Source organism: Camelus bactrianus, chromosome 33 (assembly GCF_048773025.1).
Source record: "Camelus bactrianus isolate YW-2024 breed Bactrian camel chromosome 33, ASM4877302v1, whole genome shotgun sequence".
Taxonomy (NCBI): domain Eukaryota; kingdom Metazoa; phylum Chordata; class Mammalia; order Artiodactyla; family Camelidae; genus Camelus; species Camelus bactrianus.
In genome coordinates this window covers 10,234,307-10,245,748 of record NC_133571.1, presented here as the reverse complement: position 1 = coordinate 10,245,748, position 11,442 = coordinate 10,234,307, and the positions used below count along the sequence as shown (strand labels likewise).

The 11,442-nt window shown below is 54.8% G+C and overlaps 1 protein-coding gene across 5 annotated transcripts in view; it reads right to left on the bottom strand.

The window, feature by feature from the left end:
- ZBTB16 (zinc finger and BTB domain containing 16) overlaps nucleotides 1-7,761 on the bottom strand; it is a 184,122-nt gene extending 176,361 nt beyond the window's left edge. The window contains exons 1-2 of one of the 5 annotated variants that reach the window (XM_074357144.1): nucleotides 7,742-7,761; nucleotides 2,708-4,065 (exon numbers count right to left, since the gene is read on the bottom strand). In XM_074357144.1, coding sequence (XP_074213245.1) covers nucleotides 2,708-3,975 — 1,268 coding nt within the window. In that variant the 5' untranslated portion in view covers nucleotides 3,976-4,065; nucleotides 7,742-7,761. Of the gene's footprint in view, nucleotides 1-2,707; nucleotides 4,066-6,873; nucleotides 7,022-7,132; nucleotides 7,445-7,741 lie in introns of those variants that run through there. The other 4 variants (XM_074357146.1, XM_074357142.1, XM_074357145.1 and 1 more) reach the window with 4 other exon arrangements.
- Between the last annotated feature and the right edge of the window lie 3,681 nt (nucleotides 7,762-11,442).

The window sequence follows — 11,442 nt, the reverse complement described above, 5'->3', positions numbered from 1 at the left end:
GAGAGAGGGAGAGAGGAAAAGCCTCTCCAGAGTGCATCTGTTCAGGAGCCAGGAGGCTGTCAGCCACAGCGAGGGCAGAGTGCACGCAGGAGCATTCTCTCCAACCTTGACTTCCTTAGACCCCATAGCTTTCCGCCCAGGGCACAGCCCCAGGCTCCAGTATCTTGGGCTACAGCAGCCGACCTTCCACTCTCAATCAAAAGCACATTCTCCATGTCAGACGTCCAGGATGCCAGAACCAGTGCCTCACCATCACAAGTTCACAAGGACAGGGACACTCCTCTGCACCACCTCACAGCCAACTCAACGCCAGCCGAGGGCAGCACTGTGAACACTACACACTAGAGCTCAGAGCCAACAGGCGCGATGCAGAGACAAGCCCCAAACGGGATGCGGGACTGAGGGTCAGTTCCTCATCCCTCCCAGTTACCAAGTGCCAGTCGCAGCTCCAGGGATTTCCAGATGTTACTTCGTTAATTCAGCGTCCCACCCTACAGACCATCTCCATTTTAAAGAGACTAAAACCCAGCTCAAAATGGTCATATAACTTTCACAAGCTCTCCTGGCTAGATATGGCTAGTTCCACCAGGAATGTTCCAGGAGGGGGCTGGGGGTAGAACACAGCCAGCCCTCCACCTCTTCCCAGAAGAACAAGGACCCCACAGAATGGGAACTCGAACTCCTGGGAGAATGACATCTTTTCCAGCCCTCTCAGGTAAAGAGCACATGAGAGCTAGGAAAAAGTTACTTTCCACGGAATTGGGGGTGGGAGGAATGGGCGAAGGTAGTCAAAAGGTACAAATTTCCAGTTACAAAATAAGTAAGTCCTGGGGATCCAGCATAATGATGGTAGTTAGCAATATTATGTTGCATATTTGTAAGTTGCTAAGAGAAAGAGTAGATTTTAAAAGTGCTCAAGAAAAAAAAATGTATAACCACGTATGGTGATCGATATTAACTAGCATTATCCTAGTGGTCATTTCATAATATATACACCCGAAATTGATCCAGTATTATATGTCAATTATATCTCAATTTAAAATTGTCTTTCCACTATACCCCAATTCTTACTGCACATAACTGAAATAATTCACATCCGGAGAAGATGATAAATCTATCTGGTCAAGTTTGGAGAGAGGGTTTCCTCTCTAGGAAAGTTTGAGCAAAAACAAACAGAACCTCGGTCTATTTCTGAGCAGTACAAGCACCACGAAGACACACCTTAGTGGCGGTTATTTTTCTCACCCGATCGGAAAAAAATACAGGCTACGGTTAGCTCAACGGCACTTTCCACACGGTAAGTATCCGAGCCCCCCATCAAACAGTGTTGGCGCATGTTCCGGCCCAGCTTGGGGTAATCAGATCAACCTCCAGAGGCCTCCTCCTCCGTGTTCACAGCCCTGTCCCTCCTCTCACCTCCTCCTCTACCTGGATCAGCAACCGAGGAATGGGGCGGGGAGGGGGTAGAGAGAGGAGTGCAAAAGTGAAGAATCCACTCAAGATCAGGAAAACAGCAGGCAAGAAGGGAAACGTTATCACAGATGACAAGAGGAACTGGACTCCTTGACAACATTCACCAGACCCAGGGACTGGGAGGGAATGCTAAGGGCATATATGATATGATACATTATGATAGATGAAAGCAAACACCGAACTCACTACTGATTCCCTCCGTGTCTGCTGCACTTCCGAGAAGCAATTTTCAAAACCCTCTGCTCTGTCGCCCCGATCCTCTTTGGGACTGAATGATTCCAAGAGGTAGCAAAGTGCAGGAGGGTTAAGACCTGAATTTGCATCCAGCTCTGCCTCTTACTATCCATATGACCCTGGGAAAAGGTCTTAGGACTCTCCTATGGGAAATAAGAAAATCATCTACGTGGGACAACTGCTGTGAGAAAAACGTGACTCCATGAAAAGCACTTGAACCAGGCATGTCATAAAAGCTCAGTGAATGGTTATTTCACAGAGAAAGAAACAGAAGCCAGAGGGAAGCCAATGTTAGCCCGAAGTGGTATTTAATTCAATGTGAGCAGGGAGGGGATGAGAAGAAGGCTGCAGGCTGCAAAACCAATGTCTCTCATACCCATCCTTCTCCCTTGAATTTAAATCAACTCCCTCTAAATGTGTTTACAGGGACAGAAGATGAGAAGGGAGAGGAAGCAACGTTCCCGGTGATGAATGTTCACCAGGAATGATGTTCAGAACCTGCAGCTGCTCTTGTGGCCTAAACAGCATTCAGCCCCTCCCATCCTCCGGCCCCTCCCATCCTCCGGAGCTGCAGACAGGCTGCCTTGGCAGAAACCAGCATGGGAGCTCGGGTACCTGAAACCTGGCAACATGGCCAGATCCGGGCTGTGGGACCTTCCTCCTCTCCCCGCTTCTCCCTCCCTCCACTTTAGCAGTCACTCCACGCAAAGGAGACCAGACCCAACAGCAGAAAAAGCAAATAGGAGCCCAAAGGCAAAAAGAGAGGCGAGCGCCTAGCAAGAAGCTGGGCCCCTGAGTTTCCCAGCGCTTAGAAAAGACCCGAGGCTCCCTCAGCACACTTGAAAATTTTCCCCCAACGTGATGTTTCACAAATAGCAAAGACAACAGGCTAGCCGGGCCCCAGGAGACTCAGGAGTAGCTGGGTATGAAGGCGGGGGTCAAGGCCAAAGTCTGGGGTCGGGGGGGTCGTGGTGTCGGTGTGGGAGTGAGGGGGGCCTACCTGTGCTGCTCCACCGCCTCGTTGTCCGGAAGCTCCACCCCACACACGCTGCACTGCTCCCCGACAGTCCGGCTCTCCGACTTCATGCCCACGGCCAGCTCCCCCAGCTTGCTGAACAGCTCCCTCTGGATGAAGCCCTGGGGCAGCAGACCCCCGTAGGTGCTGAAGTCCATGGAGACGGCCAGGGCAGGCTGCACGTGGAGGCCCGAGGTCACCGAGGACGGCATGCTCAACACGGCATCAGCCTTGTGGTTGGGCAACACCGAGTAGATACCCAGGTGCTTCTCAGCTGGGGGTGCGGGGGGCTCCAGGCGGCCTGGGGGGCCCTGGGCAGCCTCTGCGGGAGGTGGCAGCTGCTCGGCGCTCTCCTCACGCCCGTAATGCAGCTCCCTGGCACTGGTGATGACGCTGCTCCGAGTCGGGGTCCCAGGCCCCTCCTTGCCCCTTTCCTCCACCTTGTCCCCCAGCCCAGCTGAGATGCTAGACTCGGCTGCCCCAGGGCTGTCCTGGCTGGGCACCTCATCCACCTGCATCATCTCCGGCTTCACCTCGGCCACCGCAGAGTGCCGCCCTCCCCCAGCCAGAGTCGGCTCCTCAGGCCCAGCGGGCGGCTGAAGTGCCCCCTGCAGGAGAGACTGTCCTATGGTCATCAAGCTGTCCACTGCCGCCTTGGTGGGACTCATGGCTGAAAGACCAAATGACGTGGAGACGGAAGGACTCTGGTCTCCCATGGGCCCAGGGAGGCTCTGAGCTGCCACACTGGCATACCCGCTCTCCTCGCTGGAATGCTTCGAGATGAAGATGTTCTTGAGGTACCGAGCCTTGCGGTCCTCCTCCTCCTCGGCCCCACCGTCCGCCATGGTGGCCTCCGTGTCATTGTCGTCTGAGGCCTGGATGGTCTCTAGGATCTTCAGGCACTGCTCCTCCAGGTACTCGATCTCCAAGATCTCGGCAGCGTACAGCAGGTCATCCAGGTCCTCCGCCTTGGCTTGCAGTGTGGCTGTGTACGCATACTCCAGAATCTGCTGGAAAGTCTTTGGAGAAAGGAAGTCCAGGGTGTAGTGCTGGCTGTTGCGGTGGAAGAGGATCTCAAACATCTTGCTGGTGCAGGCCAGCACCGTCCGGTGGGCATGGAACTCCTGGCTGTCCACCATGATGACCACATCGCACAGCGTCCCCGCCAGCCGCATCTGGTTGGCCTTGCACAGGAGCCCCGTGGGGTGGCTGGGGTTCTGCAGCTGGATCATGCCCATCTTTGTCAGATCCATGGTGCTCCCCGCGGCTTAGGCATGAGGCTCTCTTTCCTTCCTGGCTCTGCGTGGCGGGGCAGGGTGCGTTTCCCGGGCCAATGGAGAGGGCTAGAGGGAAGAAGGGGACAAGAGGCAGAAGAGATGCAAGACCAAAACGTAAATTAGTGAGTGCCCCTTAAAGTAAGAATTCAAACACTAGAACATGGGATCTCCCCCAAAACCCCAGCAAGAGAGCCTTGGAGATTTAACCAAGGGGAATGGGCTTCCTAGAAAGCTACGTCTGCCTTTTCAGGCCCAAGGATGATGAAAGTAACGAGACGGTTCTGCCACGGCATATGCCTAAGTCACTGCTCTGTGACGTCTGTTAGATAAAGTAAGACGAAAATTACAGCAGAGTCTTGTGAATCTCGGGCTTCCTTTAAGTCTGAGAGTGAGGGGCTCCAGTGCAAGGCCCATGTTCCTTATGAGAAGGTGCCCAGTGCACGATTTAAATTAAGATTTTATCCTCTTCCTCTAGTCAATGTAAGCACTCGGTTTCACTCTCAACGCCACGAACAGCAAACCTCACCTTCAAAACAAAGCTTGTCTAAATCCTGCCTTGCAGTGGCAGCCCCGGGGGCAAAGCCCAGCTTCTCTAGGGTTGGCAGCCTTAGACTCATGGCTCCCAGAAATCCGTGGGCAAGAACTCTCCTCCTCCAGCCCACCTTCTCACCCTCAGCCAATGTCTTCCTGGGCCTCTGTCCTTCCACTCTTCTCAAGGCTGCAAGGACTAAAGAACCCGGGCCTTGACCCCCTCTTTACGCACTTAGAGTAACACACACACATAACCCTTGTACTAGCTGGGCTCAGTTGCACCCATAGGTACTTTGAAGTGATTGTTATCTGTAATCCAAATTCTGGACTATGTGTGTGCATGCGCATGTGTGTGCATACACCAGCCAGAGATGGAGAGTTAACACATGTGTGTGCTCACGTAAGATGCCACACTTACCCCCTGCCCACAACTGCCCAGTGGTCAGGAGGTTCTGTAAAATGTAGGATAGGTCATGAAGGACCTACAGAAAGCAGTCCCGGGAAACATGTACCCCTAAAGCCAGGAGTGCACATGCTGGGAACATGAATGCCAAGAGTGTCCCACAGGCTCCTGGGAGTGGGCGAGTCCTGTGACCTGGAGCAGTAACTGATGCTGGGCATGGCTTGGAGGTGCTGGAAATGATAATGGCACCAGCATCTATGGTATGAGTTACAAGTATGAAGGGAAGTCAGGACTGGAGACAAAGGCCTCTCTAAAGCGCCATGTGGGATCAGTAACAGGGCTCTGAGACTCCCAAAGCTGTCTAAGGAGTGTCAGAAAGACCTCACAGGCTCAGGTCTCTCCCAGCCTCTGCCTTGCTGTGGCCAATACCGCAGAGAAATGAACTGGGAGCAAAGCGGAGCAAGGGCTCTCCCTCACTCTTGGAACACTGCTGGCCTCTGGCCCCAAAAGGATCCCTGTTGGCTCCAGAGTCACAAATCTTACGGAGAAAGGGTTAACAGGACGATTAATCAAAACGCTTTTGCTTCCCACCCTGGGGTGGGAACTGAGGCGATCAAGGTGGGGGTTTGGGGAGGCCGGGAAAAGCCATTCATAGGTGCCTTGCCACCATGCGCTTTCCGGCAGACTTCGGGATTTCGGAGAACTGGGAGGGAGCAATTGAAAGAATAGAAGCTAGGCTACTCGAATTTCTTCCCAAAGGCCAGCTCGGTGGGTTCTGAGGAAATCAGGGTGCCCTCGGTCAGCCGTCCCCGCCACCCGCGGCTCCGCGCCCGCGATCCAGCCAGCGCTGGCTGCAGCGCCCAGGCCGGCAGCGCGGGGGAAAGCCGGCGCTAACCGCTCGGGCTCCGGGGATCGATCGCGCTCTCACACACCCCTCAGTTCCCAGCACCCCAAACAGACTTGGAGACGACTTCAGCAAACTTGGGGAAGCAACTTTTCCAGGGGGGCCAGAAGGCAAAGAGAGAAGGATCCAGGCTAGGGAGGAGGGAAAGCGAAAGAGACCCGGACGAAAGGCGAGAGTCCGGGCGGGCCGGACGCGAGGGCGAGAGCGGCGAGGAGGCGGACCCTCCCCGCCGCGAAAGGGAAGCACAAAAGCCCGACAGCGAGTTGTGGGAGGAAAGGCGAGAAGGAATCTGGGAGCCCTCCCTCTCCAACCCAGGGCCGTGACCCTCGGGAGCGATGGACAAGGTCCCCGGCCTCGGGCGGGTGGCGCCAGCAGCCGGCGCGCCCGGCCCAGGCACGTTGCGAGCGTCCCAGCAGCGGGGGAGCCAGTCGGTGCCGAACGCGTCTGTGCGTTCCAGCAGGTCTGCTGGCCAGCGAGATTGTGCGCATTTCGAGCGCGTGCGGGAGTGTTCGAGGGTCTGTGTGAGCGAGCTGCCCGCGCGCCGCGGTGGGAAAGGCATCCCAAACGCATCAGGTGCAGAGCCGAGCACCCACCGTGCGCGGCCGGGAGCGCACAGCGAGCTCCAGCGCCACGGCCGGTCCCGCCGAGAGCCGAGGAGGGCCCGGAGCGCTGGAGACCCTCCCGAGCTCCGCCACGGTGCCCCTCCCCCCCCAAAACGGGGGGATCAAGTCCAATCAAGAAAAAAGAGCCCACCACGTTTTTCAAAGAGAAAGAAAACCCAAGTGAGTCTCAGTCCTGCTCCCTTCTGCCCCAGATCCACTCCTCCGATCCTCCGATTCTAGCTTTCTAGCCGGCCGGAGAATAAACACAAATAAACCACAGCCCTATCTCGCGCCCGCGCACCGGTCGGCATACATATGAGCACCCACCGGCTCCCGGCTCCTCCGCCGGCCCCTGGTGGTACAAAGCCTCCCGCTCCCCAACCCTCCGCTCGCGCCCTCAGTCCCCGCAGACCGCTCTGCCCCCCACCTCTCACCCCGGCCGTGCCCTGGAGCGGAAGGGTTGGGGAGGCGGCTGCGCCCAAGCTGACAGCCGGGGCTCCCCCTTCTAGCCGATCCCCAACCGCCCGTGGCGACGGCTGCAATAGCAAGAAGGGAACAAGCCGAATAAAATAAGGCACAAGCTCAGCGGCCGACTGGCCGAAGCGAGTGCGCCCCCCAGACCTCTCCAGCCCCGGGGCGCCCCGGCTCGCGGCTATAGCTGGGCGGTGCGCCCCTCCCGGGCCCCCCACTCACCGCTGCCGAGCCGGGCGCCGTGGGGTGGGTGTGCGTGCCTCTTGGGGGTGTGTGCCTGTGTCGGGGAGGGGTGTTGCTGGGGAACTGTTGCTCTCGGTATCACGGCGGCAGCGGCGGCATCGCCCGGCAGTTCGCAGTACCCGCTCTCATCGCCCTCAACTCCTCTCTGCTACGAGGTTAGCAAATCACCACCGGCCGCGGCGCCGCCGCCGCGTCCCACGTCAACACCGAGCCCCCTCCCCTGCGAGGCCCCGGCGCCTCTCCATCTTTAGTGCTGGCGGCCGAGCCCGGCTCCCTGCCCACAGCTGCCCCCCTTCCCTCCCCCCCCCCCGCGTCGTCCCCGGGCTCAGCCCGCCCACCCCACCCCACCCCCCGCACTGGCCGAGCCCGCGCGCGCTCCCCGCCCCACCCCTCCCCTTCCCCCCGTCCCCTCCCTTCCCCGCGCGCCGCGCTCCGGGCTTCGCCTGACATCTAGCTGCTGCTGGGGCGCCGGCGGCCGCCGCTCACCGGCCAGGCGGAGAGGAAAGAAGGAGCTCATGGAGAGGAGTGCCAGGGACTCGGAACCCTTAGTGGGGGCAATGGAGGTGAGGTGCGAGGAGCATCCCTCACCTTCAACCCCCGGGTTTTTAATTTCCACTGGACACGGATTTTGGTTTCCCCTGTTGCTCCAGGCGCAGAGTTTTGCCCCCGGCTCCAATGTTAGCCCCGATTCAGTGCTTCTCATCTCGGCTTTCATTTTTCCTCCGGGCTGGGGGTGGCACCCCCTGTACCCCGACATCGGTTTTAGAAGGACGCTTTCCCAGCCCAAGCTCAGGCCTTTTGTGCGTCCGGGCCTTCTGGACATCCAGACTGCGATTAGCCTCCAGGCGCAGAGTTCACTGGCCCTGGAACCAGGTGCCGGAAGGTCCGCAGGACTCTGTCGTCGAGGGGAGACGCCCCATTTTAGCTGTCGCGACCCCTGGAGGCCAAGGTCGAGGCCTGAGAGAAACTTTTCTCCGTCCCAGTCTTGAGCATCCCCTGGGCTTTGCCCCCCAGGGAACCTGGTTGGAAACAGTTACCGAGAACTGCACCCTGTTCAGGGCAAAGTCTTCAGGAGTGAGTGAAAACTTGAAGAAGCTCCAGGCCCCTAAAAGTGTCTCCTTTCAACTGGCCGCTCCACTTTAGAGGGTGGAGTTGAGGTCGGTAACCCTGGGGTAGAGCAACCGGAAGAATGGCGCCTTTGTCCGGGCTGCGGAGTGTCCCTCTTCTCCGCCCTTTCCCTGGAGCTTGGCGAAGGTAGGGGGCAAGAGGTGAGAAACGCTCTTCTGGGCCCAGGCCTTGACTGCCGGCTAAAGTCCGGGAGCGTTGGGGTGAGGGGCGTGGTGGAGAGCGCCCTCCTTGGGTCTCTAAACCATCCGCCCTGGGCGTCCTACAGTCTTAGCAACGCGAGGCTTCAGTCACTGAGTCCTGATTCCCCACATTTCAGTCTGTAGTAGCAGGGTGGGTCAAAGATTTTCCGCAGGACTGAGGCATAATCACATCCCGATGCGTGCCTCTGGCACTGCCTCAAACTGAAAGTCAAGCCCTGAGAACTGAAGGGTCATGGAAGGTGGCAGAAGCCAACTAGAGGCAAAAATATGCGTCCAACCTCGTGAGGCCAGTTGGAGTTTATATCAGAACTGATCCGGGTTTACAAGAGCTGCTAATGTGGTAGTCCCGAGGACAGGCAGCTCCATCCCAGCAAGCATGGCCCCTGTCCTACTTGCAGGAGAAGTGCTCAGACCTGCAGGAGTTGGGGGCGAGAAGACCCGTGAGAGGCGCACTTGAAAGTGAAGGAGAGGAGCCAGCTGTCCTCTGCTAGCAGTGACTACAGCAACTTATCCAAGATGCCTGGGAAAGCCCAGTCCCTGGGTATTCAGTTTGATTAACAATCAAGAGAATCTATAAGACTATTTTTTCCAGCTAAGGTCTATGCAGTCTGTAGGGGGAAAGGGATTTAAAGAAAGTTAACAGAAAAGAACTGGTGTGATAAACAACACGGGTTTACTGTACAGCACAGGGAGCTATATTCAATGTCTTGTAATAACCTATAACAGAAAAGAATCTGAATAAATAACGCATATGTGTAACTGAATCACTTTGCTGCTTACCTGAAACTAACACAGTATTGTAAATCAACAAAAAAGAGAGAAAGAAACGAAGGAAGGAAGGAAGAACTGGTCTCCGAGAGGAGCAAGAGGGGCGAAATGTAAGGAGAGAAGACGGTCCTGGTGCCTCACCAAGAAAATCAAAGAAAGGATCATTGAACTGTTGAGCTTCTGCCTAGATGGTACCTACTGAAAGTTGCTGCCTCGCTGTCCGCATCCACCTACCAGCCCCTCCTGAGTGTGTGAGCAGAAGCAGCACACAATTAACCCCTGATCTAATCTCCTATTAATCCTCAAATCAGAGAAAGAGAGCCTCTCTGGAAACAATGGGAGAGAAAGAACAGTCCCTCCCTGGCCCCGACTCCCCCACCTCCATGCCATGTTCACGCTATGTGAAAATCTCCCTTGCTTCATAAACTTGGCCCATTAAAAAGCCCAGCCCTTGTTAGTAAGTGTTAAAGAGAGATTAATGCCCGAATTTAAGAGGTGGAGAAGGTAACAAAAAGGAGGAAGGCAGGCGAGGCTGTGGGCTGAGTGCCAGCCTTGGGCTCCAAGCATTTCCACTTAGCACTGAAGGCTGGCTGCACAGCACTTTGATAAGGTTTACTGGGCCCAGATAAAGCGGCAGCAGCTCCCCCACCAAAACTGGCACCATTTATAGCCAAAGCTATGTCCCTGGGTCCCCAGAAGGCTGATGAGAATCCCCAGTTCAGGGATTTCATATGGCAGCACCTAAAAACAAGCAAGATGGAAAACTACAGCAGAAAACTCCCTCTCTCTCCTTCTCTCTCTCTCTCTTTCTCTCTCCCTTTCCTTCTCTCTCATGTTCATGCATTTGTAGTATTTTTTTTTTTACTGTTTTTCTGGAGGGGTGTGGTAAAAGAAGCTGCGACGTCAGCTTTGACAGGCTGGGGAGGTCATGCTGGAGACAGAGGAATAGACGAGCTGACCTTTGGGTGGAATTCCATTGCTAAATCTCATTCTCTCGTCTCCTCCTTTACTCATATACCTCCCGCTGGTAGCAGCTCTTCAGAGCTCAGTCTGTGGGAGAGGATGTGAGGTCCAAGCGATCTTACAGTAAGGAGACAGTGGGAATGATACCTCATTCTGAGCACTGACTGTCAAATTTAATACATTACCTCTATTGTTTTATCTAATCCTCATAACAACTCAAGTAATGCAGGAATGATCATTTCCCCCGTTTCTGTGGATGAGAAACCTGGGGCTCACAGAGGTTAAGTGCCTTCCCCAAGACTGTAGAGCTGTTAAATATCAGAGCTGAGACCTTAAATCAGACCATTCCGACTGCAAAGCTCATGACCTTAACTTCTAGATTATACGGCCCTTAGTGAGATGGAAAAATGGAAACAAGGGCTTTGACTTCCCCTTCTCCTCTTACTCCGCAGAGGCCAAGTTCTCTGCAGCAGCCAGTCAGGCTGAGGACCAAAGAGTTCTCCATGGAATCAGGCCATCAGGTAAGCAGACTTAGACGCCCAGCTCTCCGCACTTTCCCCCACTTGTCTTCCTCAAAATCTCAGGCAGAAGTTGAGGAGAGAGTTTTGAACTACAGTAAAACTTCAACTAAACAGGTACCCGGGAGGAAAGTCCTTGTGGTGTTCTGAGTGTTCTGCTTGAGTGTTAGTAGAAAGTTCCAAATCATTTTGTTCCAGCTCCTTCGCTGGAAAACAGTTTTAAAATTTTAAAGTAAACTTTCCTATCATGATAAATAAATCAAGGACTCCTACCTTTGGCGGAGAAGAAGTTACTTTGCGTTTCCCTAAAACCTTGTGATGAATGGAGAATGAAGCATTTTCAAGGACGGATGCAGGCAATGAAGCCCCTGAATAGAAAAATTAAAAAATAGTCTCCCAAAATCGAGAACTCCAGGGTACCACCGAAGGATGCACCAGGCTGTCACATGTACTCTCAAGATTCTTACCCCTCTGTGGACTCTTGAGGAGAAGACACAGCAAGCCTACTGTATCCTTTTTGGAGGCAAAGGGTCTTAAGATGCTTCACGGTTATCACTGAGACATCTTCTAGATAGATGCAGAGGATGTCAGAAGCTAAGTAGAGTCAAATCTGCCCTCAGTGCATATGTTGATCATTTTCTTTTTTTTTTTTAATTTAGTTTAATTCTTTCATGTCACTTCCTTATATGCCCCTTCCAGATAACGGAGCTGA